Source organism: Mustelus asterias, chromosome 20 (genome assembly GCF_964213995.1).
Source record: "Mustelus asterias chromosome 20, sMusAst1.hap1.1, whole genome shotgun sequence".
Taxonomy (NCBI): Eukaryota; Metazoa; Chordata; class Chondrichthyes; order Carcharhiniformes; family Triakidae; genus Mustelus; species Mustelus asterias.
In genome coordinates, this window is record NC_135820.1 from 20994612 (window position 1) to 21020858 (window position 26247).

Sequence of the window (26247 nt, forward strand, 5' to 3'; positions counted from 1 at the left end):
CTACTCTGGGTTGTGAGTTTCTGCCACGAGGTATTCAGGTGACTGAACCGGCTGATTCTCAATCTGCAGATCTTTGGACACATGGAGCAGGATGTCCCACGAGGTAATGGTGTTAAGATGGTCACAAAGACCACGGGGGATCATCGAGAGATCTCCCAGTGGGCTTTGTGGAGTACAAGCTGCCTTTTTGAGTGAGCGGAGGCTTGCCCAATGGGAAGCAGTCAGCAGGGGTTTTTTAACCTGTTACACTACCCAGACCAAGGTCATAAATCCTGAGGTGAAGACTACCTGACTCTAAGCTGCAGGCACGGCCTTTTCCTTTGCACAATAAATGGTTTTGGTGACAGGAAACTGGCATTTGGCTAAATTACCACAGAATGGGATCCGTACTGGGACCGAGATTACCACAGAGTGGGATCTGGACTGTTTATGGTATGTTGTGTCCCTGGTGTCAGGGTTAAAGATGTAACTGAGCTGTTGCAGTGCTATCTTTTAGGAGAGGAATGTTCTTGCTATGGAGGGAGTGCAGAGAAGGTTTACCAGGCTGATTCCTGGGATAGCGGGACTGACCTATGAGGAGAGATTGAGTCGGTTAGGATGATATTTGTTGCAGTTCAGAAGAATGAGAGGAGAGCTCATAGAAACCAATAAAATTCAACCAGGACTAGACAGGGTAGATGCAGGAAGGATGTTCCCGATGGTGGGGGTGTCCAGAACCAGGGGTCACGGTCTGAGGATACAGGGTAGACCATTTAGAATGGAAATGAGGAGACATTTCTTCACCCAGAGAGTGGTCAGCCTGTGGAATTCACTACCACAAAAAGCAGTTGAGGCCAAGACATTGTTTTCAAGAAGGAGTTAGATATAGCTCTTGGGGCAAAGGGAATCAAAGGAACAAGAACAGTTTACTCAATTGGATGATCGGTCATAGAAATCCTACAGTACAGAAAGAGGCCATTCGGCCCATCGAATCTGCACCGACCACAATCCCACCCAGGCCCTACCCCCATATCCCTACATATTTTACCCGCTAATCCTTCTAATCTACGCATCCCAGGACACTAAGGGACAATTTTTTAGCATGGCCAATCAACCTAACTCGCACATCTTTGGACTTTTGATCATGATCATAATCAATGGTGGAGCAGGCTCAAAAGGCTGAATAGCCTACTCATGAACATCCAGGGGATGGATATGGTCCAAGTGCAGGTCAGTGGGACTCGGCATAAAATGGTTCGGCACAGACAAGAAGGGCCAAAAGGCCTGTTTCTGAGCTGTAATTTTCTATGGTTCTATGGGTGCAGGTCCATGTCGGTACCAATGACATTGGTAGAAAGAGGGACGTGGTCCTGAAATATGATTTTAGAAAGCTAGAAAAGAAGTTAAAATGCAGGACTTCAAAGGCAGTAATCTCAAAATTATTCCCAGTGCCACGTGCTAGTGAATACAGAAATAGGAGAATACAACAATTGAACACATGGCTGGAGTGATGTTGTAGGAGGGAGAGCTTTAGATTTCTGAGGCATTGACACCGGTTCTGGGACAGGTGTGCCTTTGCAAGGAGAACGAGTTACACCTTAGCAGGACCGAGGCAAATATCTTTGCGGGGAGGTTAGCTAGTGCTTTTGGGGAGGCTTTAAACTGAATTAACAGGAGTCTAGGACTCTGATAGGGAATTCAGATAGGAGAGAAAGAAAGTTGGTGATGTAGGAAGAAAGGTTATTTTTTTATTCAGTCGTGGGATATGGGGGTCGCTGGCTGTCCAGCATTTATTACCCATCTTTGTGCCCAAGGGCATTTGAGAGTCAACCATATTGCTGTGGCCCTGGAGTCACATGTAGGCCAGACCAGGTAAGATTTCCTTCCCTAAAGGACATTAATGAACCAGATGGGTTTTTCCGACAATCGACAATGTTTTCATGGTCATGAGTAATTCTGGGTGGCAAAGTGACACAGTGGTTAGCACTACTGCCTCACAGCGCCAGGGACCTGGGTTCGATTCCCAGCTTGGGCCACTGTCTGTGTGGAGTTTGCACATTCTCCCCGTGTCTGTGTGGGTTTCCTCCAGGTGCTCCGGTTTCCTCCCACGATCCGAAAGACATGCTAAATTCTCCTTCAGTGTACCCAAACAGGTGCCGGAGTGTGGCGATAGGGGATTTTCACAGTAATTTAATCGAAGTGTTAGTGTAAGCCTACTTGTGACACTAATAAATAAACTTTAATTCCAGATATTTTTTATTGAATTCAAATCTGTCATGGTGAGATTAGAACCGGGTCCCCAGAACACTAGCTGAGTTTCTGGATTAATATTCTAGCGATAATACCACTAGGCCATCACCTCCCCTTGTAGTGAAAAATTGGAAAGCAATGAAAACAAAGGTCAATATCACACATAATTGCATCCATTGCCAGATTTCATCATCATTACCATTGGCTTCCCCTTGACTCCCAGTGCTATAAGCTCACTTAATAACATAATGTAAACTCAACCCACTGTTCTTATTTATTTACTGAATTGCAGTAAGTGTGTTAATGGCAGAGTGTAACGTGTCATGTTTGTATGGTATGTACGTTATATATGCACAAATGTATGAATGGAGGTATACATGAAATAGTCACTGTGACTGAATGATTATATGTTATACTGGAGGAGAAGTCAAAGATACACCTCCACTTATACATGGACAATAAAGTTCTATTCTATTCTATTCTATCAGATAGGATCAAAATACAGAAAAATGTTAAAAAGGCAAAATTGAAAAGAACTCTGAATGCAAACTTTACAAAAAATACCTTAACTTTAAACTTTAAATAAGCGGGTATTCTCTCATTGCCATGATTGAGATGTGGTTGCAGGGTGACCAAGGCTGGGAACTGAATGTTCAAGGGCATTCGACATTTAGGAAGGACAGGAAAAAGGGAAAAGGATGAGATCATTACATTAGTGAGAGAGGATCTTGGATCAGAAGATCAAGTTGTGGAATTAGTTGAAAGGAGCTAAGAAACAGCAAGAGGCAGCAAACATTATAGGAGTTGTTTACAGGCCACCATACATTAATGGTAATGTAGGGCACGGTATAAATCAGGAAATTAGAGGTGCATGTAACAAGGACAACACAGTAACCATGGGGAACTTCAATCTACATAGAAACTGAATTAACCAAATTAGAACTAATGCCGTGGAGGATGAATTTCTGAAATGCATATGCGATGGTTTTCTGGAAAAGCATATTGTGAAACCAGTTAGAGAACGGCTAAGATTGCATCTAATATTGTGCAATGAGAAAAGGCTAATTAATAATCTTCTTGTAAAGGAGCTTTTAGGAAAGAGTGACCATAATATAATGGAATCTTACATTAAGATTTAAAGTGATGTAGTTCAATCCAAAACTTAACGTTTTAAATCTAAACAAAAGGAAACTACAGAAGTGTAAGAGGAAAATTGACTAGTTTAGCTTATTTATTAGTGTCACAAGTAGGCCCACATTAACACTGCAATGAAGTTACTGTTGAAAATCCCCTAGTCGCCACACTCCGGTGCCTGTTCGGGTACGCTGAAGGAGAATGTAGCATGGCCAGTGTACCTAACCAGCACATCTTTTGGACTATGGAAGGAAACCAGAGCACCCAAAGGAAACCCATGCAGACACGGAGAATGTGCATACTCCACACAGACAGTGACTCAAGTCAGTAATCAAACCCGGGTCCCTGGCGCTGTGAGGCAGCAGGACTAACCACTGTGCCACTGGCTGTGGTAGATTGGTGAACTTCATTAAAAGATAGGACACTGGACAGACAATGGCTAACATCTGAGGATTTAAATACATGATTTACAACAAATATACATTCCTTTCAGGCACAAAAACCCATCAGGAAAAATGATCACACTGTGGCTGACAAGAGAAGTTAAAGATTGCATAGGATCAAAGGAAGTGGCTTATAAAGTTGCTCAGAGTGGTAAGTCTAGGGGTGTTGTATTATTATAATGATATAATACCTTGGGCTTATTTTCTGCACAAGGCACAAAGTACTTATCGCTCATTAGGGATTGGGTTAATGTTGTGTGTTCATTTAGTAAAATGAAGTACATGATGTAAAGCTTGAAGACATGAAAGCTGTGAAAAGCTGTGTATGTGTAGGCATTTGGAGCTTTTTAGAATTCAGCAAAGGAGGATCAAAAAACGAATAAAGAAAGGCAAAGTCGAACGTGAGAGCAAGCGAGTGAGAAACTTAAAAAACTGTAAAAGCATCTATCGGGATGTGAAAAGGAAAAGATTAGCAAGGACAAATGTGTCCGTTACATGCGGAATCAGGAGAATTTATAATGAGGAGTAAGGAAATGGCAGAGAAAATAAACTAATACTTTGGCTGAAATCTTACCACCGTTCATGCCAGCAGGATTCTCCCATCCTGTTGCAGTGAATGGAGATTTGGCTGCAGTAGGATCATGGCGTGAGAAGATACGATCATGCCCTTTGTATCTGTCTTCATGGAGGCGGATACAAAAAACCCTCTCAGAAAAACTAGAAAACCATGAGGGTAATGACAATGAGAACTGAAATAAATTAGTATTAGTGAAAAAGCAGCACCAAAGAAATTAATGGGGCTGAAAATTCATAAATCCACTGGATCTGATTATCTACCTCCCAGAGTGTTGAAAGAGGTAGCTGTAGAGTTATTGGGCGGTACAGTGGTTAGCACTGCTGCCTCACAGCACCCAGGTTCAATTCCCGGCTTGGGCCACTGTCTGTGTGGAGTCTGCACATTCTCCCTATGTCTGTGTAGGTTTTCTCTCGGTGCTCTGGTTTTCTCCCACAGTCCACAGATGTATAGGTTAGGTGGATTGGCCATGCTAAATTGCCCCTTAGTGTCAAGGGGACTAGCTAGGGTAAATGCATGGGGTTATGGGGCTAGGGCCTGGGTGGCATTGTGGTTGGTGCAGACTCAATGGGCCGAATGGCCTCCTTCTGCACTATAGGGATTCTATGATTCAATGGATACATTGCTGTTCACCTTCCAACGTTCTATAGACTTCAAAATGGTTCCTGTAGATTGAAAGGTGGCAAATGTAACCTTATTGTTTCAGAAATGCAGGAGAGAGAGAATGGGGAACTACAGATTTTTTAGCTTAACATCAGTCATAGGGAAAATGCTTGAATCTATAAGATGCCTCCCACTGCCCTCAACTCCACCCCATCCTCCTCCAATATCTCTCCAATAGCGTCTAGCTGGGCGGGACTGCTCTCCCTGGTTCCATTCTAATCTATCTAACCCTATCCAGAGAATCACTGGCAATGGCTTCTCTTCCTGCACCCACACCGTTACCTCTGGTTTCTCCCAAGAATCAATCCTTGTCCCACTCCTATTTCTCACCCAGATGCTGCCCTTGGTGACATCATCCCAAAGGCACGGTGTTAGTTTTACGTGTACACTGACAACCCCCAGCAGTACCTCACCACCAGCTTTCTCCACTTTCACACTGTCTATAAATTATCAATTGCTTCTCCCATATCCAATACTGGATGGGCAGAAATTTCCTCCAATTAAATATCAGGAAGACTGAAGCCTTTGGCTTTGATTCCCGCTCCAAACTACCCTAACTACCAAATCCATCGCTCTCCCTGGCAACTGAGATTAAGTCATGATGTGGAGATGCCGGCGTTGGACTGGGGTGAACACAGTAAGAAGTCTCACAACACCAGGTTAAAGTCCAACAGGTTTATTTGGTAGCAAATACCATAAGCTTTCGGAGCACTGCTCCTTCGTCAGATGAAAATGTGCACATTTCCACTCCATCTGACGAAGGAGCAGTGCTGCGAAAGCTTATGGTATTTGCTACCAAATAAACCTGTTGGACTTTAACCTGGTGTTGTGAGACTTCTAACTGAGATTAAGTCAGTCTGTTCACAAACTGGGTGTCACATCTGACCCTGAGATGAACTTCTGATCTCATAGTTGAGTTGTCACTAAGACAGACCATTTCCACCTTGGTTACAGCACCCGACTTCACCCCCGGCTCAGATCACCTGATACTGCCACTCTCATCCATGTCTTTGTTATCGTTAGACTCGACTATCCCAATGCACTCCTGGCTGCTCTCCCACATCCTATCCTCTGTAAACGAGGGATCATTGTAACGTCTGCTGCCTGTATCTTAACTCGCAGGAATTCCCGTTCCCCAATTACCCCAGCACTTGCAGACCTACAGATCCCTCCACTACCTCACTCCCTCCCTATTTCTGTCATCTCCTCCATCCCCACAACCCATTAAAGTATCAGTGCTCCTCTAATTCTGGCTTCTTTTGCATCTCCAATTATAATTACTCCCCAGCTGTTAAGTAAGTTTATTTATTAGTCACAAGTAATGCTTACATTAACACTGCAATGAAGTTACTGTGAAATTAGTAAGTAGTTTGCAGATGACACCAAGATTGGTGGCATAGTGGACAGTGAAGAAAGTTATCTCCAATTGCAATGGGATCTTGATCAACTGGGCCAGTGGGCTGACGAATGGCAGATGGAGTTTAATTTAGACAAATGCGAGGTGATGCATTTTGGTAGATTGAACCAGGGCAAGACTTACTCAGTTAATGGTAGGGCGTTGGGGAGAGTTACAGAACAAAGAGATCTAGGGGTACATGTTCATAGCTCCTTAAAAGTGGAGTCACAGGTGGACAGAGTGGTGAAGAAGGCATTCAGCATGCTTGGTTTTATCGGTCAGAACATTGAATACAGGAGTTGGGACGTCTTGTTGAAATTGTATAAGACATTGGTTAGACACACTTGGATTACTGTATACAATTCTGGTCACCCTTTTATAGAAAGGATATTATTAAACTAGAAAGAGTGCAGAAAAGATTTACTAGGATGCTACCGGGACTTGATGGATTGAGTTATAAGGAGAGGCTGAATAGACTGGGACTTTTTTCTCTGGAGCGTAGGAGGCTGAGGGGTGACCTTATAGAGGTCTATAAAATAATAAGGGGCACAGATCAAGTAGATAGTCAATATCTTTTCCCAAAGGTAGGGGAGTCTAAAACTAGAGGGCATAGGTTTAAAGTGAGAGGAGAGAGATACAAAAGTGTCCAGAGGGGCAATTTTTTCACACATGGGTGGTGAGTGTCTGGAACAAGCTGCTAGAGGTAGTAGTAGAGGCGGGTACAATTGTATCTTTTAAAAAGCATTTAGATAGTTACATGGGTACGATGGGTATAGAGGGATATGGGCCAAATGCGGGCAATTGGGATTAGCTTAGGGGTTTAAAAAAAAGGGCGGGATGGTCAAGTTGGGCTGAAGGGCCTGTTTCCATGCTGTAAACCTCTATGACTCTATAAATTCCCCTAGCTGGTGGCTGTGTCTTCAGTTTCCTCTGCACCTCTCCACCTCACTCCCTGCCTTTAACCTCTGCTTCTTTGACCAAGCTTTTGGTCTTCTGACCCAATATCTCCTAATGTGTCTTGGTGTCATACTTTCTTTTGTGATGCTCCTGTGGAATGCTCCATTAAAGGTGCGATATAAGTTGTTGTTGTTTCTGGGACAGTTGCTCACTATCGTATTGCTTTACATTCCGTATTTTCCATTTTGGTCCATTTTCGGGAACATAACCAGTTGAGCACAGACAGTGCACACCCAAACTGGGAGGCCTGAGCCTCAGCCCATGGGGCCTCATGTAAATACTTTGCTGCTGGCAGCTATCATGGCTCCAGATGCTAATAAATGATCAAAATCAGGCCACCTCTGGCCAGCAGTGAGCCCCAGGTATGGGCGTTTTACACTGCATTCCTTCCTCACTCTGCATTCATTCCCCTCATTCCTGGTGGTTACTGGTGTGTCTTTATATGCTCTGTTTGTGAACAGAATTCCCACTCACCTGAAGAAGGGGCTTGGATCTCCGAAAGCTTGTGTGGCTTTTGCTACCAAATAAACCTGTTGGACTTTAACCTGGTGTTGTTAAACTTCTTACTGTGATTACTAAAGGCTCAGTATGGAATGGACTGTCTTCTTCACCCATTCCCGCGATGCAGACAGCATCATTCTGAAAGCCTTCTGCCTGGTCTCCCATAAAAACTCCTTTTAATATGGACAGTCAGAAATGGTGTCACATTCACTCAGACTGGTTCAGGAGCTGTGAAGCTCCCTCGACAAAGGTTCGTGTCAAATTGTATGTGTGAGTTTGGGAGGAACAGAGCACATCTCAAGGTTGACAAAAATAATTGGAGGCTCATGGCTCCCTCCTCATTCCTTATCTTGTGGGTGGCAGCGCCTGCTTGCTCCTGAGATTCTATTCCAGCCAGTTTCACCCTGTCAGTCACCGGTTTGGTTGTCTGGAGTCACCTGTCAGAATAAGATCAAAACTGTAGGGGCCTCATCATCCTGAGAATGGACTATCGAGCAGCACATTCTGTAGACTGGAGCCCCAGGTCCAAACCACCACCATACAGCGCAATCTAGTGAATATTCAGATACATGGGAGGCTATAAAGTCTCACTTTTCTCATACAGTGCAGGAACCAAATATCTTACCTTTTGAGATCTAGTTTAATTGCAAGCTTCTTCCCCTTCAGAGACACCTTTGCACTCAGTCTTGACTCCTGCAACAATAAATCCAAATGTCTCCCAAGATTGTCACTCAGGGGATGAGATGATGCAATGTTTTATAAAGATAGGGAAGCTGTAACATGGTTTGGTAACACAGAGTATTATACACAGCGGCACACTGCACAATGAAGTTAGTGAATGAAAGTTTAATGTGCTCAGATTCCATTCCTCTTCTGGACCTCATAAAACATCTTTGGGTTTCTCCTGATTTTGAGTGTCAATATTTTTTCACTACCTCTCTTTGTTTTCCTAATTTCCTTTTTAATTTCACCCCTGCACTTTCCATGTTCCTCTCGACTTTCTGTGGGATTGGATACTCTATATCTAACACATGTTTCAGTTATTGTTTAGAATACAGTGTGTGCTGGAGTGGCCCAATCTTTCTCTTTGAGGGGATTCTGTTCTAACACAGAGAGTAACAGTTCCATTACGTTGCTTAGCTCAGAAGAGAAATGAGATATAATGGTGTTGTGTTCATCTCCTGATACCACCTCCTGACAATTCTAGTGCAGTGTCTTATAGACTAGCTGATCAGCTCAATAATCTTAGCAGGGAGTCTGGGATCTGGAGCAGGATTGTTACATTGAGCTGTGAGAAATGGGATTTATATTATTAAGTCCCCTTCAGAAGTGGCTTTGGAATTGTGTCCAGAACAGATATTAACACTTTTTTTGGGACACTGACAGAGTATTGGGACATCAGGAAACTGTCGGGACACTGGGAGACTGTCTAATCCAAAGGTGCTTTCTAAGTTAGGTGGACTGGCCATGCTAAATTGACCCTTGTGTCAGGGGCGATTAGTTGAGTAAATGTGGGTTATGGGAATAGTGCATAGGTCGGATTGTGGTCGGTACAGACTCAATGGGCCGAATGGCCTCCTTCTGTACTGTAGAGGTTCTATGATTCTACGTCGGGAGGAAGAGGGTAATGAAGCAAAGTGTCAGATAACCTACATGTGAAGGTGGAGGGTGTGGGCATGGTTCCTAATGAACCTTACAAAAGTAAAAGGCCCATAATGATGATTTAGTGAAGGAGGAAGAGAGTGAGATATTAGATAGGATAAAGCGAGCAAGTCATAAAGGTTTTGATGTCATTGAAAGTAGATGAAACCATTGTCAACTGTTGTAAAAAAAACCCATCTGGTTCACTCATGTCCTTCAGGGAAGGAAATCTGCCATCCTTACCCAGTCTGGCCTACGTGTGACTCCAGAACCACAGCAATGTGGTTGCCTCTTAGCTGCCCTCTGAGATGGCCTAACAAACCACTTAGTTCCAGGGCAATTAAGGGTGGGTAACAAATGCTGATGTGGAGATGCCGGCGTTGGACTGGGGTGAACACAGTAAGAGTTTTAACAACACCAGGTTAAAGTCCAACAGGTTTATTTGGTGGCAAATGCCATTAGCTTTCGGAGTGCTGCTCCTTCGTCAGATGGAGTGGATATCTGCTCTCAAACAGGGCATACAGAGGCTAGGTCTACAGGTCTCTGTATGCCCTGTTTGAGAGCAGATATCCACTCCATCTGACGAAGGAGCAGCGCTCCGAAAGCTAATGGCATTTGCTACCAAATAAACCTGTTGGACTTTAACCTGGTGTTGTTAAAACTCTTAACAAATGCTGGCCATATCAGTGATACCCACATCTGGAAATGAATTTAAAAAATCACCAAGGCCAGATGAAATGTATCCCAGGTTTCTAAGAGAGGCAAGGGAGGAGTTTGAGGAGGCTTTGACCATCATCTTTCAATTCTCCCTGCTTACACAAGTGTGTCAGATAACTGCAGCTATGTCAATGTTGTGTGGATTTAAAAAGGGCGGAAGGAATGCAGGAATGATCTGTGTGATGAGAGGCCAGTTAACTTCAGTTGTGGGCAATTATTAGAGTCAATTCTGAGGGACAGCATAAATTTCACTTTGAAAGGCATAGACTAATCGAGAACAGTCAGTGTGGATTTTTTAATGGAAAGAACTTCTTGATTGAAGTGTTTGAGGAGGTGACAAATAGATTGCTATGGGAGAGGGGTGGATGTACTATAGAGGCTGAGAGTAATGCTGATAGCACAGTTTTAGATATGGTCACCCCGCAGCTTAAGGAAGTGCAGTCAGAGAGGGATTGGGGGTGACCATCAGTCAGAAGGGGGGGGGGGGGGCTGGCAGGTAGTAAGGAAAGCCTCAGATCTCACTCAAGAACCATTTTCCTGTGTTGGATAACAATGAGAAGAATAGTTCCTCTGGGGAGTGCAGCCAGAGCCAAGTTCATGGCACTGTGGGTGGCTCAACTACAAGAGGGGCGGGGGAGGAGGAGTAAGAGTGGAAGAGCAATAGTGATTGGAGACTCGATAGTGAGGGGTACAGACAGGCATTTGTGTGGTCACAGACATGATTCCAGGATGCTATGTTGCCTCCCTGGTTCCATGGAACAGCTGCAGGACAGTCTGAAGGGGCAGGGTGAACAGTCAGAGGTCAGGGTTCACACTGGTATCAACAACATAGGTAGAAAGAGGGAGGAGGTCCTGCAACAGGAATTTAGATTGCAGATTGAAAAAATGACCTCAAAGGTTGTAATCTCTGGATTAACTCCCAGTGCCACATGGTAGTCAGTATAGGAGCAGGAGGATAGAGCAGGTGACTGCATGGCTGAGGAGATGGTGCAGGAGGGAGGGCTTCCGTTTCTTGGATCTCTGGATCCGTTTCTGGGGAAGGTGGGACCTGTACAGGTTGGACAGGTTGCACCTGAGCCAGACCAACATCCTTGTGGGGAGGTTTGCTGGTGCTGTTAGGGGATTGTTTAAACTAATATGGTGTGGGGGTGGGTAACAGTGTGGTTGAACAGCAAGGGATAATACATAGCCAAATATAGAAGAAAAACCAAGTCAGTTTGGAAGGTAGAGTGAAGATAGGCATCTTAAGGCACAAGGAAATATGGCAAGTCTGGATTGCATTACGGTGGCTTAGTGGTTAGCACTGCTGCCTCACAGCCCCAAGGACCCAGGTTTGATTCCTGGCTTGGGTCACTGTCTGTGCGGAGTCTGCACGTTCTCCCCGTGTCTGCATGGATTTCCTCCGGGTGCTCCGGTTTCCTCCCACAATCTGAAAGATGTGCGGGTTAGGTGCATTGGCCATGCTAAATTCTCCCGGTGCCGGAGTGTGGCGACTAGGGGATTTTCACAGAACTTCATTTCAGCGTTAATGTAAGCCTACTTGTGACTAATAAATAAACTTTAACTTTATTTTAATGTAAGGAGTCTTACAGATAAGGCAGATGAACTGAGAGCATTGATTAACACATGGAAGTATGCTATTATTATTAACATCACAGAGACATGTTTGAGGGAGAGGCAGGACTGGCAGCTCAATATTCCGAGGTACAGAATATTCAGCCAAAGTGTGGGGGGGGGGGGGGGGCTACCGGGACTTGATGGATTGAGTTATAAAGAGAGACTGAATAGACTGGGACTTTTTTCTCTGGAGCGCAGGAGGCTGAGGGGTGACCTTGTAGAGGTCTATAAAATAATGAGGGGGATAGACAAGGTAGATAGTCAATACCTTTTCCCAAAGGTAGGGGAGTCTAAAACTAGAGGGTATAGGTTTAAGGTGAGAGGGGAGAGATACAAAAGTGTCCAGAGGGGCAATTTTTTCACACAGAGGGTGGTGAGTGTCTGGAACAAGCTGCCAGAGGTAGTAGTAGAGGCGGGTACAATTTTATCTTTTAAAAAGTATTTAGATAGTTACATGGGTAAGATGGGTATAGAGGGATATGGGCCAAATGCGGGCAATTGGGATTAGTTTAGGGGTTTAAAAAAAAAATAAGGGCGGCATGGACAAGTTGGGCCGAAGGGCCTGTTTCCATGCTGTAAACCTCTATGACTCTATGAGATAAGCACTTGAAAAACCATAGCATATACAAGGCTATGGACCAAGTGCTGGAACATGGGATGAGAATAGATTGGTGCTTGATGGTCGGCAGAGACATGATGGGCTGAAGGGCCTCATTCTGTGCTGTAAAACTCTCTGACTCTGAATGGATTTTAGAGAGGTTTTTGTTAGGCTGGTCAAAAAAAGTAGAAGTCCTTGGGGGGGTCTAAGGGAGAGTGGCAAGTTAAATCCAAAGATGGCTCAGTGACAGGAAGTGAAGGGGAGTGGTTGATGGGTTTTTCAGTTATTATAAAGCTGTTAGCGGTGGTTCTGCAGGTTCAGTACACTGATAGTTGCTTTTTGGTAGTTTGTATCAATGATTTAGACCCAAATGTAGTGGGCAAGGTAAAGAAATTTGCAGCTGATACAAGAATTAGTTGGAGGGTTGACAGTGAGGAGGAGAGTTTTAGTTAGATCACAACATGAGTACTGCATACGGTTCTGTCACTATATTACAGCAAAGTTGTGATTGCAATGCACAGGAGATTTAGGAGGATGTTAACAGGACTGGAAGATTTTAGCTGTGAGGAGAGATTGAATAGGCTGGGGTTGTCTTCCTTTGAACGTAGGACACAGGTTTAAGGTGCTGGGGGGTAGGTACAGGGGAAATGTTAGGGGGAAGTTTTTCACTCAGAGGGTGGTGGGCGAGTGGAATCGGCTGCCATCAGTGGTGATGGAGGCAAACTCAATCGGGTCTTTTAAGAGACTCCTGGATGAGTACATGGGACTTAATAGGATGGAGGGTTATAGGTAGGCCTAAAAGGTTGGCACAACTTGTGGGGCCGAAGGGCCTGTTTTGTGCTGTAGTTTTCTATGTTTCTATGAAACTGAGGGGAAATTTAATGGAGGTGTATAGAATTACGAGGGACCTGGACAAAGTAAACAGGAATAATCTATGTACCTTAACTGAGGAGTGCATAAGTGGGTTGGGGGTGAGGGCATAGATTTAAAATAATTGGTAGAAGGATGAGAGGTGAGATGAGGACACATTTTTTTCACCAGACAGTGATCTGGTCCAGAAACTCATAGTCAGAAAGGTGTCAGAGGCAGAAACTGTCACCACACTGAAGACATCTTTCATATCTACTTCATGAGTGGTGAACTACAGGTCAGGAGGCAATGATGGAGTGGATTAGTAATCCAGAGGCCCAGGCTAATGCTCGGGGGAACTAGGTTCAAATCCTACCGCAGCAGCTGGTGGAATTTAAATTCAATTAATAAATCTGGAATTAAAAACTAGATTCAAACATTGTCGAAAAAATCTATCTGGTTCACTAATGTCCTTTGGGGAAGGAAATCTGCCATCCTTACCCAGTCTGGCGTACATGTGACTCCAGAGCCACAGCAATGTGGTTGACATTAGGAAGCCACTGAGTTCAAGGGTTAGAAATGGGTAATAAGTGCTGGCCTTGCCAGCGATGCTCACGTCCCATGAAAGAATAAAGGGAAAAAAGGGTCTTCTTTGACCAGCAAAGACATGATGGGTCCAATGACCTCCTTCAAGATACTAACAGGAAAAGACAGGGTAGATAAAGATAAATTATTCCCACTGGTTGGAGATTCTAGAACGAGGGAACATAATCTAAACATTAGGGCCAGACCGTTCAGGAGAGATGTTAGGAAGCACTTCTACACACAAAGGGTTGTAGAGGTTTGGAATACTCTTCCACAGGCAGCAGCTGATGCTAGATCAGTTGTTAATTTTAAATCTGAGACAGATACATTTTTGTTAAGCAGTATTAAGGGATATCGGCCAAAGGCAAGTACATGGAGTTAGGCTACAGATCAGTCATAATCTGATTGAATTGTGGAACAGGCTCGAGGGACTGAATGGCCTACTCCTGTTCCTATATGTGACTATTGAACACTGAGAGACTGTCGGGGACACTGAGAGACTGTCGGGGACACTGAGAGACTGTCGGGGACACTGAGAGACTGTCGGGGACACTGAGAGACTGTCGGGGACACTGAGAGACTGTCGGGGACACTGAGAGACTGTCGGGGACACTCAGAGACTGTCAGGGACACTGAGAGACTGTCGGAGACACTGAGAGACTGTCGGAGACACTAAGAGACTGTCGGGGACACTGATAGACTGTCGGGGACACTGAGAGACTGTCGGGGACACTGCGAGACTGTCGGGAACATTGAGACTGTCGGGGACACTGAGAGACTGTCGGGAACATTGAGACTGTCGGGGACACTGAGAGACTGTCGGGAACATTGAGACTGTCGGGGACACTGCGAGACTGTCGGGAACATTGAGATTGTCGGGGACACTGAGAGACTGTCGGGGACACTGAGAGACTGTCGGGGACACTGAGAGACTGTCGGGGACACTGAGAGACTGTCGGGGACACTGAGAGACTGTCGGGGACACTGAGAGACTGTCGGGGACACTGAGAGACTGTCAGGGACACTGCGAGACTGTCGGAGACACTGAGAGACTGTCGGGGGCACTGAGAGACTGTCGGGGGCACTGAGAGACTGTCGGGGACACTGAGAGACTGTCAGGAACACTGAGAGACTGTCGGGGACACTGAGAGACTGTCGGGGACACTGAGACTGTCAGGGACACTGAGAGACAGTCGGGGACACTGAGAGACTGTCAGAGACACTGAGACTGTCGGGGACCCTGAGAGACTGTCGGGGACACTGAGAGACTGTCAGGGACCCTGAGAGACTGTCGGGGACACTGCGAGACTGTCGGGAACATTGAGACTGTCGGGGACACTGCGAGACTGTCGGGAACATTGAGACTGTCGGGGACACTGCGAGACTGTCGGAGACACTGCGAGACTGTCGGGGACACTGAGAGACTGTCGGGGACACTGAGACACTGTCGGGGACACTGAGAGACTGTCGGGGACACTGCGACACTGTCGGGGACACTGAGACACTGTCGGGGACACTGCGAGACTGTCGGGGACACTGAGAGATTGTCAGAGACACTGAGAGACTGTCAGAGACACTGAGAGATTGTCAGAGACACTGAGAGACTGTCAGAGACACGGAGAGATTGTCAGAGACACTGAGAGACTGTCGGGGACACTGCGAGACTGTCGGGGACACAGAGACTGTCGGGGACACTGAGAGACTGTCGGGGACACTGAGACTGTCGGGGACACTGAGAGACTGTCGGGGACACTGAGAGACTGTCGGGGACACTGAGAGACTGTCGGGGACACTGAGACTGTCGGGGACACTGAGAGACTGTCGGGGACACTGAGAGACTGTCGGGGACACTGAGAGACTGTCGGAGACACTGAGACTGTCGGAGACACTGAGAGACTGTCAGAGACACTGCGAGACTGTCGGGGACACTGAGAGACTGTCGGGGACACTGAGAGACTGTCGGGGACACTGAGAGACTGTCGGGGACACTGAGAGACTGTCGGGGACACTGAGAGACTGTCGGGGACACTGAGACTGTCGGGGACACTGAGAGACTGTCGGGGACACTGAGAGACTGTCGGGGACACTGAGAGACTGTCGGGGACACTGAGAGACTGTCGGAGACACTGAGACTGTCGGAGACACTGAGAGACTGTCAGAGACACTGCGAGACTGTCGGGGACACTGAGAGACTGTCGGGGACACTGAGAGACTGTCGGAGACACTGAGAGACTGTCAGAGACACGGAGAGATTGTCGGGGACACTGAGAGACTGTCAGGGAAACTGAGCGACTGTCGGGGACACTGAGACTGTCGGGGACACTGAGAGACTGTCGGGGACACTGAGAGACTGTCGGGGACACTGAGAGACTGTCGGGGACACTGAGAGTCTGTCGGGGACACTGAGAGACTGTCGGGGACACTGAGAGACTGTCGGAGACACTGAGAGACTGTCGGGGACACTGAGAGATTGTCAGAGACACTGAGAGACTGTCAGAGACACTGAGAGACTGTCAGAGACACTGAGAGACTGTCGGGGACACTGAGAGACTGTCGGGGACACTGAGAGATTGTCAGAGACACTGAGAGACTGTCAGAGACACTGAGAGATTGTCAGAGACACTGAGAGACTGTCAGAGACACGGAGAGATTGTCGGGGACACGGAGAGACTGTCGGAGACACTGAGAGACTGTCGGGGACACTGAGAGACTGTCGGGGACACTGAGAGACTGTCGGGGACACTGAGAGACTGTCGGAGACACTGCGAGACTGTCGGGGACACAGAGACTGTCGGGGACACTGAGAGACTGTCGGGGACACTGAGACTGTCGGGGACACTGAGAGACTGTCGGGGACACTGAGAGACTGTCGGGGACACTGAGAGACTGTCGGAGACACTGAGACTGTCGGAGACACTGAGAGACTGTCAGAGACACTGCGAGACTGTCGGGGACACTGAGAGACTGTCGGGGACACTGCGAGACTGTCGGGGACACTGCGAGACTGTCGGAGACACTGAGACTGTCGGGGACACTGAGAGACTGTCGGGGACACTGCGAGACTGTCGGGGACACTGAGAGACTGTCAGAGACACTGAGAGACTGTCGGGGACACTGAGAGACTGTCGGGGACACTGAGAGACTGTCGGGGACACTCAGAGACTGTCGGGGACACTGAGAGACTGTCAGGGACACTGTGAGACTGTCGGGGACACTGAGAGACTGTCGGGGACACTGAGAGACTGTCGGGGACACTGAGAGACTGTCGGAGACACTGCGAGACTGTCGGGGACACTGCGAGACTGTCGGGGACACTGAGAGACTGTCGGGGACACTGAGAGACTGTCGGGGACACTGCGAGACTGTCGGGGACACTGCGAGACTGTCGGGGACACTGCGAGACTGTCGGGGACACTGCGAGACTGTCGGGGACACAGAGACTGTCGGGGACACTGAGAGACTGTCGGAGACACTGAGAGACTGTCGGAGACACTGAGACTGTCGGAGACACTGAGAGACTGTCAGAGACACTGCGAGACTGTCGGGGACACTGAGAGACTGTCGGGGACACTGCGAGACTGTCGGGGACACTGAGAGACTGTCAGAGACACTGAGAGACTGTCGGGGACACTGAGAGACTGTCGGGGACACTGAGAGACTGTCAGGGACACTGCGAGACTGTCGGGGACACTGAGAGACTGTCGGGGACACTGAGAGACTGTCGGAGACACTGCGAGACTGTCGGGGACACTGCGAGACTGTCGGGGACACTGCAAGACTGTCAGAGACACTGAGAGACTGTCGGGGACACTGAGAGACTGTCGGGGACACTGAGAGACTGTCGGGGACACTGAGAGATTGTCAGAGACACTGAGAGACTGTCAGAGACACTGAGAGATTGTCAGAGACACTGAGAGACTGTCAGAGACACGGAGAGATTGTCGGGGACACTGAGAGACTGTCGGAGACACTGAGAGACTGTCGGGGACACTGAGAGACTGTCGGGGACACTGAGAGACTGTCGGGGACACTGAGAGACTGTCGGGGACACTGCGAGACTGTCGGGGACACTGAGAGACTGTCGGGGACACTGAGACTGTCGGGGACACTGAGAGACTGTCGGGGACACTGAGAGACTGTCGGGGACACTGAGAGACTGTCGGAGACACTGAGACTGTCGGAGACACTGAGAGACTGTCAGAGACACTGCGAGACTGTCGGGGACACTGAGAGACTGTCGGGGACACTGCGAGACTGTCGGGGACACTGAGACTGTCGGGGACACTGAGAGACTGTCGGGGACACTGCGAGACTGTCGGGGACACTGAGAGACTGTCAGAGACACTGAGAGACTGTCGGGGACACTGAGAGACTGTCGGGGACACTGAGAGACTGTCGGAGACACTGCGAGACTGTCGGGGACACTGCGAGACTGTCGGGGACACTGCGAGACTGTCAGAGACACTGAGAGACTGTCGGGGACACTGAGAGACTGTCGGGGACACTGAGAGACTGTCGGGGACACTGCGAGACTGTCGGGGACACTGAGAGACTGTCGGAGACACTGCGACACTGTCGGGGACACTGAGCGACTGTCGGGGACACTGAGCGACTGTCGGGGACACTGAGCGACTGTCGGGGACACTGAGAGACTGTCGGAGACACTGCGAGACTGTCGGGGACACTGAGAGACTGTCAGAGACCTGCTAGACTGTCGGGGACACTGAGAGACTGTCGGAGACACTGCGAGACTGTCGGGGACACTGAGCGACTGTCGGGGACACTGCGAGACTGTCGGAGACACTGAGAGACTGTCGGAGACACTGCGAGACTGTCGGGGACACTGAGCGACAATCGGGGCACTGCGAGACTGTCGGGGACACTGAGAGACTGTCGGGGACACTGAGAGACTGTCGGGGACACTGAGAGACTGTCGGGGACACTGAGAGACTGTCGGGGACACTGAGAGACTGTCGAGGACACTGCGAGACTGTCGGGGACACTGCGAGACTGTCGGAGACACTGCGAGACTGTCGGAGACACTGCGAGACTGTCGGAGACACTGCGAGACTGTCGGAGACACTGCGAGACTGTCGGAGACACTGCGAGACTGTCGGAGACACTGAGAGACTGTCGGAGACACTGCGAGACTGTCGGGGACACTGAGCGACTGTCGGGGACACTGAGCGACTGTCGGGGACACTGAGCGACTGTCGGGGACACTGCGCGACTGTCGGGGACACTGCGAGACTGTCGGGGACACTGAGAGACTATTGGACACTCTTCGATATTTGTGACACACCATGGCAGATGGAACTGTGCGGGATAGACTCAACTCTGCACAAAGTAAGAATGAAGTGGCTTACCATGATGATACTGGACAGCATTACTGGCTTGGCATTTGGTGGGAGCATAATCACATTCATGAGGGCGCTGACACTAACAGTGACCCCAGATGGCTTGATGGTGCATCGGGGGGCAGATGTCACTGTCAAATCCAACAGTAGAGGAGCCTCCTTAGCTGATGATGTTGGTGCCTTGGTGTCAGTGGTGGGAAGGAAAAGCATGGTTAAAACTTCCAAAGATATTCCATTTAATACATATTCAATCTCAATTCTCTTTGGTTTGATTGCCCCTGTCTCAGCCCATTTGCTGCTGGAACTCTCATTGGCGCCTGCGTTATCGCCAGATTTGATTATTCCAACACACGCAAACATAACAGACTTTGCTAGGGCTCTTTGATGCCACACTCAGCCAAATGCTGCCTTGACAGTCACTTCATCTCTGGCATTCAGCTCTTTTGTCCATGTTTGAACCAAGGCTGCAATGAGGTCAGAAGCTGAGTAACCCTAGTGAACCAAACTGGGCATCACTGAGCAGGTTCTTGCTGAGTGAATGCTGCTTAACAACACTGTTGATGACCCCTTCCATCACTTTACTGATGATCGAGAGTAGAATAATGGGCAGTAATTGACCTGGTTGGATTTGTCCAGTTTTTTTTTTCCACATTGCTGGATGGATGCCAGTGTTGTAGCTGTACTGAAACAGCTTGGCTCGGGGCACGGCAAGTTCTGGAGCACAAGTCTTCAGTACTGTTTTTGGAATATTGTCAGGGTCCATAGCCTTTGCTGTGTCCAGTGCCTTCAGCCATTTATTGATATCACATGGAGTGAATTGAATTGGCTGAAGACTGACATCTGTGATGCTGGGGACCTCCGGAGGATGTCAAGATGGAACATCCACTCAGCACTTCTGGCTGAAGATTGTTGCAAATGCTTCAGCCTTACCTTTTAGACTGATGTGGTGGGCTCCCCTATCATTGAGGATGGGGATATTTGTGGAGCTTCCTTCTCCAGTGGGATGCTTAATTTGCCAAACTTATTTACTAACTTTTCTTGCATTTATGCATACACACTCCAAATGTGTCCTAGGCAGCCTCACATTTCCCTGCTTTCTGATTTCGCCTATTACTGGACTAATCTTTATTCTAATATCATTTAGCTCCCCCAGTCCTCACTGCATCTTATTTCTCCTGTCCAAGCCTTCATCCCGGGTCCCTGGGCTTCCCCTGCCAAATGAGTTTAAGCCTTTTCCAATGACACTAGTTAACATATCTTTGAAGACATAGGTCCCAGGTCTGTTCAAATGGAACCCACCTGACGTTTACAGGTCCCTCCCATCCCAGTATTGCTCCCAATGCTCCAGTAATGTGCCAGGCTCCCATTTCTCCAGCCTGTATCTTGCTGTTCCTATACTCACTAGCATGTGGGACTTTGAGTAATCTAGATTCATAGAGGTTTACAGCCTGGAAACAGGTTCTTCGGCCCAACTTGTCCATGCCGCCCAGTTTTTGCAATTAAGCTAGTGCCAATTGCCCTCGTTTGGCCCATATCCCTCTATACCAATCTTACCCATGTAACTGTCTAAATACTTTATAAAGACAAAATTGTACCCACCTCTGCTACCTCTACTACCTCTGGCAGCTCGTTCCAGACACTCAACACACTCTGTGTGAAAAAATTGCCCCTCTTTTGCATCTCTCTCCTCTCATCTTAAACCTGTACCCTCTATTTTAGACTCCCCTACCTTTGGGAAAAGATGTTGACTATCTTGTCTATGCCCCTCATTATTTTATAGATCTCTGTAAGATCACCCCTAAGCCTCCTACGCTCCAGGGAAAAAAGTCCCAGCCTATTCAGCCTCTCCTTATAACACAAGCCATCACGTCCCGGTAGCATCCTAGTAAATCTTTTCTGCACTCTTTCTAATTTAATAATACCCTTACTATAATAGGGTGATCAGAATTGTGCACAGTATTCCAAGTCTTATACAATGTCTTATACAATTTCAACAAGACGTCCCAACTCCTGTATTCAATGTTCTGACCGATGAAACCAAGCATGTCGAATGCCTCCTTCACCACCATGCCCACCTGTGACTCCACTTTCAAGGAGCTATGAACCTGTACCCCTAGATCTCTTATTTCTACAACTCTCCCCAATGCCCTATTATTAACTGACTAAATTCTGCCCTGGTTTAATCTATCAAAATGCATCACCTCACATTTATCTAAATTAAACTCTATCTGCCATTCGTCAGCCCACTGGCCCAATTGATCAAAATCCCAGATAACCTTCTTCATTGTCCACATTGCCACCAATCTTAGTGCCATCTGCAAACTTACTAACCATGCTTCTTAAATTCTATTTCAATCATTAATATAAATGACAAATAACAGTGGACCCAACACTGATCCCTGAGACACACTGCTGGTGTGACGAAGGAGCAGCGCTCTGAAAGCTTATGGTGTTTGCTACCAAATAAACCTGTTGGACTTTAACCTGGTGTTGTGAGACTTCTTATTCTGTCATCAAGCCAAGTTTGTATCCAATTGGCTACCTCACCCTGGATCCCGTGAGGTTTAACCTTATGCAACAACCTACCATGCGGTACCTTATCAAAGGCTTTGCTAGAGTTCATGTAGACAACATTGACTGCACTGCAGACGACACCCACTACGTATGTTAGGTTCACTGGCCTGTAGTTCCCACGCCTTTCCTTGCAGCCCTTCTTAAACAAAGGTACAACATTTGCTACCCTCCAATCTTCAGGCACCTCACCTGTGGCTGTCGATGATTCAAATATCTCTGCTAGGGGACCTGCAATTTCCACCCTAGTTTCCCACAATGTCCTGGGATACACTTCATCAGGTCCCAGGAATTTATCTACCTTGATGCGCTTTAAGACTTCCAGCACCTCCTTCTCTGTAATATGTACATTGCTCAAGACATCACTATTTATTTCTCCAAGTTCCCTTACAACCTTTCTCAACGGTAAATACTGATAAGAAATATTCATTTAGGATCCCATCCATCTCTTGTGGCTCTGCACATAGATGAGCTTGTTGATCCTTGAGAGGCTCTATTCTCTCCCAACATACTCTCTTGCATACCCTTTATACTCTGTATACTCTTTTGTGTATCCTTTATGTATTTGTAGAAGCTCTTTGGATTCTCCTTTGCCTTTTCTGCCAAAGCAATCTCCCTTTTTGCCCTCCTGATTTCTTTCTTAACTCTACCCCTACACCCTCTATACTCTTCAAGGGATCCACTTGATCCCAGCTGCCTACGCAGGTCCCATGCGTCCTTTTTCTTGACCAGGGCCTCAATATCCTGAGTCATCCAGGGTTCCCGACTTCTCCCAGCCTTGCCCTTTACTCTAAAAGGAATGTGCTTACCCTGAACTCCGGTTATAGAACATAGAACAGTACAGCACAGAACAGGCCCTTCGGCCCACGATGTTGTGCCGAGCTTTGTCTGAAACCCAAATCAAGCTATTTCCTCCCTATCATCCCGAAGTACTCCATGTGCCTATCCAATAGCTTCTTAAATGTTCCTAAAGTTTCTGACTCCACTATCCCTGCAGGCAGTCCATTCCACACCCCAACCACTCTCTGAGTAAAAAACCTACCTCGGACATCCTTCCTATATCTCCCACCATGAACCCTATAGTTATGCCCCCTCGTTACCACTCCATTCACCCGAGGAAATAGTCTTTGAACGTTCACTCTATCTATCCCCCTCATCATCTTATAAACCTCTATCAAGTCTCCTCTCAACCTCCTCCGCTCCAAAGAGAAAAGCCCAAGTTCCCTCAACCTTTCCTCATAAGACCTACCCTCCAAACCAGGCAGCATCCTGGTAAATCTCCTTTGCACTCTTTCCAGTGTCTCCACATCCTTCATGTAGTGAGGTGACCAGAACTGCACACAATATTCCAAATGTGGTCTCACCAAGGTCCTGTACAGTTGCAGCATAACCCCACGGCTCTTAAACTCAAACCCCCTGTTAATGAACGCCAACACACTATAGGCCTTCTTCACGGCTCTATCCACTTGAGTGGCAACCTTCAGAGATCTATGGATATGAACCCCAAGATCTCTCTGTTCCTCCACAATCTTCAGAACCCTACCTTTTACCCTGTAATCCACATTTAAATTTGTCCTACCAAAATGAATCACCTCGCATTTGTCAGGGTTAAACTCCATTTGCCATTTTTCAGCCCAGCTCTGCATCCTATCTATATCTCTTTGCAGCCTACAACAGCCCTCCACCTCATCCACTACTCCACCAATCTTGGTGTCATCAGCAAATTTACTGATCCACCCTTCAGCCCCCTCCTCCAAGTCATTTATAAAAATGACAAATAGCAGAGGACCAAGCACTGACCCCTGTGGCACTCCGCTGGTAACCGGTTTCCAGTCCGAAAATTTTCCATCCACCACCACCCTCTGTCTTCTGTTAGATAGCCAGTTACCTATCCAATCGGCCAAACTTTCCCTCTATCCCACACATCCTTACTTTCTTCATAAGCCGACCGTGGGGGACTTTATCAAACGCCTTACTAAAATCCATGTATATGACATCAACTGCACTACCTTCATCTACATACTTAGTTACCTCCTCAAAAAATTCTATCAAGTTTGTGAGGGAAGAAATAAATGGTTAACATACTTCTGAAAGCCTCTCACTTACCAGCCATCCCTTTGCCTGCCAACAGACTCCCCCAATCAACTTTTGAAAATTCCTGTCTAATACCATCAAAATTGGCCTTGCCCCAATTTAGAATTTTAACTTCATTCTCCATAGCTATCTTAAAACTAATGGAATTATGGTCACTGGTCCCAAAGTGATTCCTCACTAACACATCTGTCACCTGCCCTTCCTTATTTCCCAAGAGGAGATCAAGTTTTGCCCCCTCTCTAGTCGGGCCATCCGCATACTGAATGAGAAATTCCTCCTGAAGCCCCTAATACACTGGTTCCCAAACTTTTTTCACTAGGCTGCACTTTCGGAATAAAAATTTGCTCGCGCCACACCGAATTTTTTATTGATAAATACATTCAAAAACAAAAAAAAACAACTCCTAGCAGTGCTTGATTCATAACATAGAACACAACTACTTTATAATATGATCATGGGACATCCAGAAAGTATAAAACAATGCAGCTACATAAAAACAAGATTCATTCCCAAAATATACTTATAGATGAGCCTCTTACATATGTAACCTTAAGTAAGTATACAAACTCAATGAGAGGTGTGAGCTTGTTTTTGTCGGGTAATCTCATTTATATTAGGTCTAATTTGAGACAAACAAACTCTTATCTCCTCATCAACACAAAGAAGCCTTTCTCTTTTCTGGTCTTTGATATTTGTCAGAGCTGAAAATCCCTGTTCACAACAATATGTCGTGGAGAACTGTAGAAGAATAGCTAAATACTCTTGAAGAGATGCGTGGATACTGTTTCTGGTTGTATATCCAAAAAGAGTCCAGTGGCATACTCCTGTGTTTCATTTTCAAGGTGCGATCACTCGAAATGCAGGCCACTTCCTCCTCCTCATCCAATGTCAGACCTGAACAGCTGGAATTCGCAAAGGGGTCTCTAACCCAGTTGAATTTTTCTGTAGACAACGATGGGAAGTAATGATCAATCTTTTCTACCAGTGTTGCAAGATGTTCCTGTATGAGGCCATACAATTCATTGCTCGTTTTAAAACTTTTTACCAGTGGGAACCTTTCGAGGTTATGTTGCACCGCTCTTCCGAGCCAGAGCTGAAGCTTTTTTTTGAATGCAGTTAGTCTGTAGTTGTGAGGATATTGTCATCGCGGCCTTGCATACTAGCATTGAGCACATTCAACCGGGAAAAGATATCGGCCAAATATGCCAGCTTTGCACACCAGTCATTCTCATCCAGTTGGTGGTACAATGGGTTCCCTTCTTGTTCCAAAAATTCTCTTAATTCGTTCTTCAGTTCCAACACCCGATTTAAAACTTTTCTGCGGGACATCCAGCGAACCTCCGAGTGCAGAATTAGGCATTGATGTTTTGATTCCATGTCTTTGCAGAGTTGAGCAAATAACCGCGCCTTTAGTGGTTTTGCTTTGATGAAGTTCACAATGCGCACAGTCTGATCTAGAACCAACTTCAAATCAGCGACAAGGGTCTTGGTGATTAATGCCTCTCTGTGTAAAAAACAGTGAGTTGATGTTACATCTGGATTTTTCTGTTTGATGAGTGCCGCCAAGTCTCTCACATTCCCTATCATACATGGCGCTTCATCCGTACAAATTCCAATACAAGAATCCCATGAAATCTCAACTTTTTCCAAATACTCAGACAAGGTTTGGAAAATATCTTGTCCTCTGGTATGTTTTTCAAGTTCCTTGCAAAATAGAAACTGTGTGATTATTTCGTCATTGTGAATGAATCTGATATAGGCAAGCAACTGTGCTTTTCCACTAATGTCGGTCAATTCATCAACTTGAATGGCAAATTTAGAATTCTTCATACTTTCGGAAACACGCTTCTCAATATTAGCTGACATATCAACTATTATTATCAGACAAAGGAATTTCCATAACTTCTCGCTCAGCATCATCACCAAACAAAGTTTTCACAATCAAGCTGCAGGCAAGCTGAATCAATTTTTCAGCTATTGTATGTGGTTTTGTCTGTTGAGCAATCAATTCAGCCACTTGGTAAGATACAATCTGCATCTTATCTGAGACTGTCATTCGTTTTTCGAAATATGATCGTTGGCATTTCTGCGAATTTCCAAAAGCCTTTCAAAATATTGAACATCCTTGTTTGCCAGATTTCCATGTTTTGACAACAGATGTCTTTTCATCTTGCTTGGGACCATATTGGAATTGGAAAGCTTCTCACCACAGATCAAACATATAGGCCGAGGTACGTTTTCATCTCCAGTCCATGTGAAACCGAGACTCAGATAGCTATCCATATATTGTCGACAAACTTTCTTTTTTGGAGGTTTGCTTG

At 46.5% G+C, this 26247-nt stretch overlaps 1 protein-coding gene across 7 annotated transcripts in view; it reads right to left on the bottom strand.

Moving 5' to 3' along the window:
- pltp (phospholipid transfer protein) overlaps positions 1 to 26247 on the bottom strand; it is a 147996-nt gene that overhangs the window by 12891 nt on the left and 108858 nt on the right. For all 7 annotated transcript variants that reach the window (XR_013500281.1, XR_013500280.1, XM_078236324.1 and 4 more), the window contains exons 11-12: positions 19271 to 19441; positions 8523 to 8590 (exon numbers count right to left, since the gene is read on the bottom strand). Coding sequence is in view for 5 of the 7 variants with exons in the window: in XM_078236324.1 (XP_078092450.1) it covers positions 8523 to 8590; positions 19271 to 19441 (239 nt within the window). In the remaining 2 variants the exon portion in view is untranslated. The remainder of the gene's footprint in view (positions 1 to 8522; positions 8591 to 19270; positions 19442 to 26247) is intronic.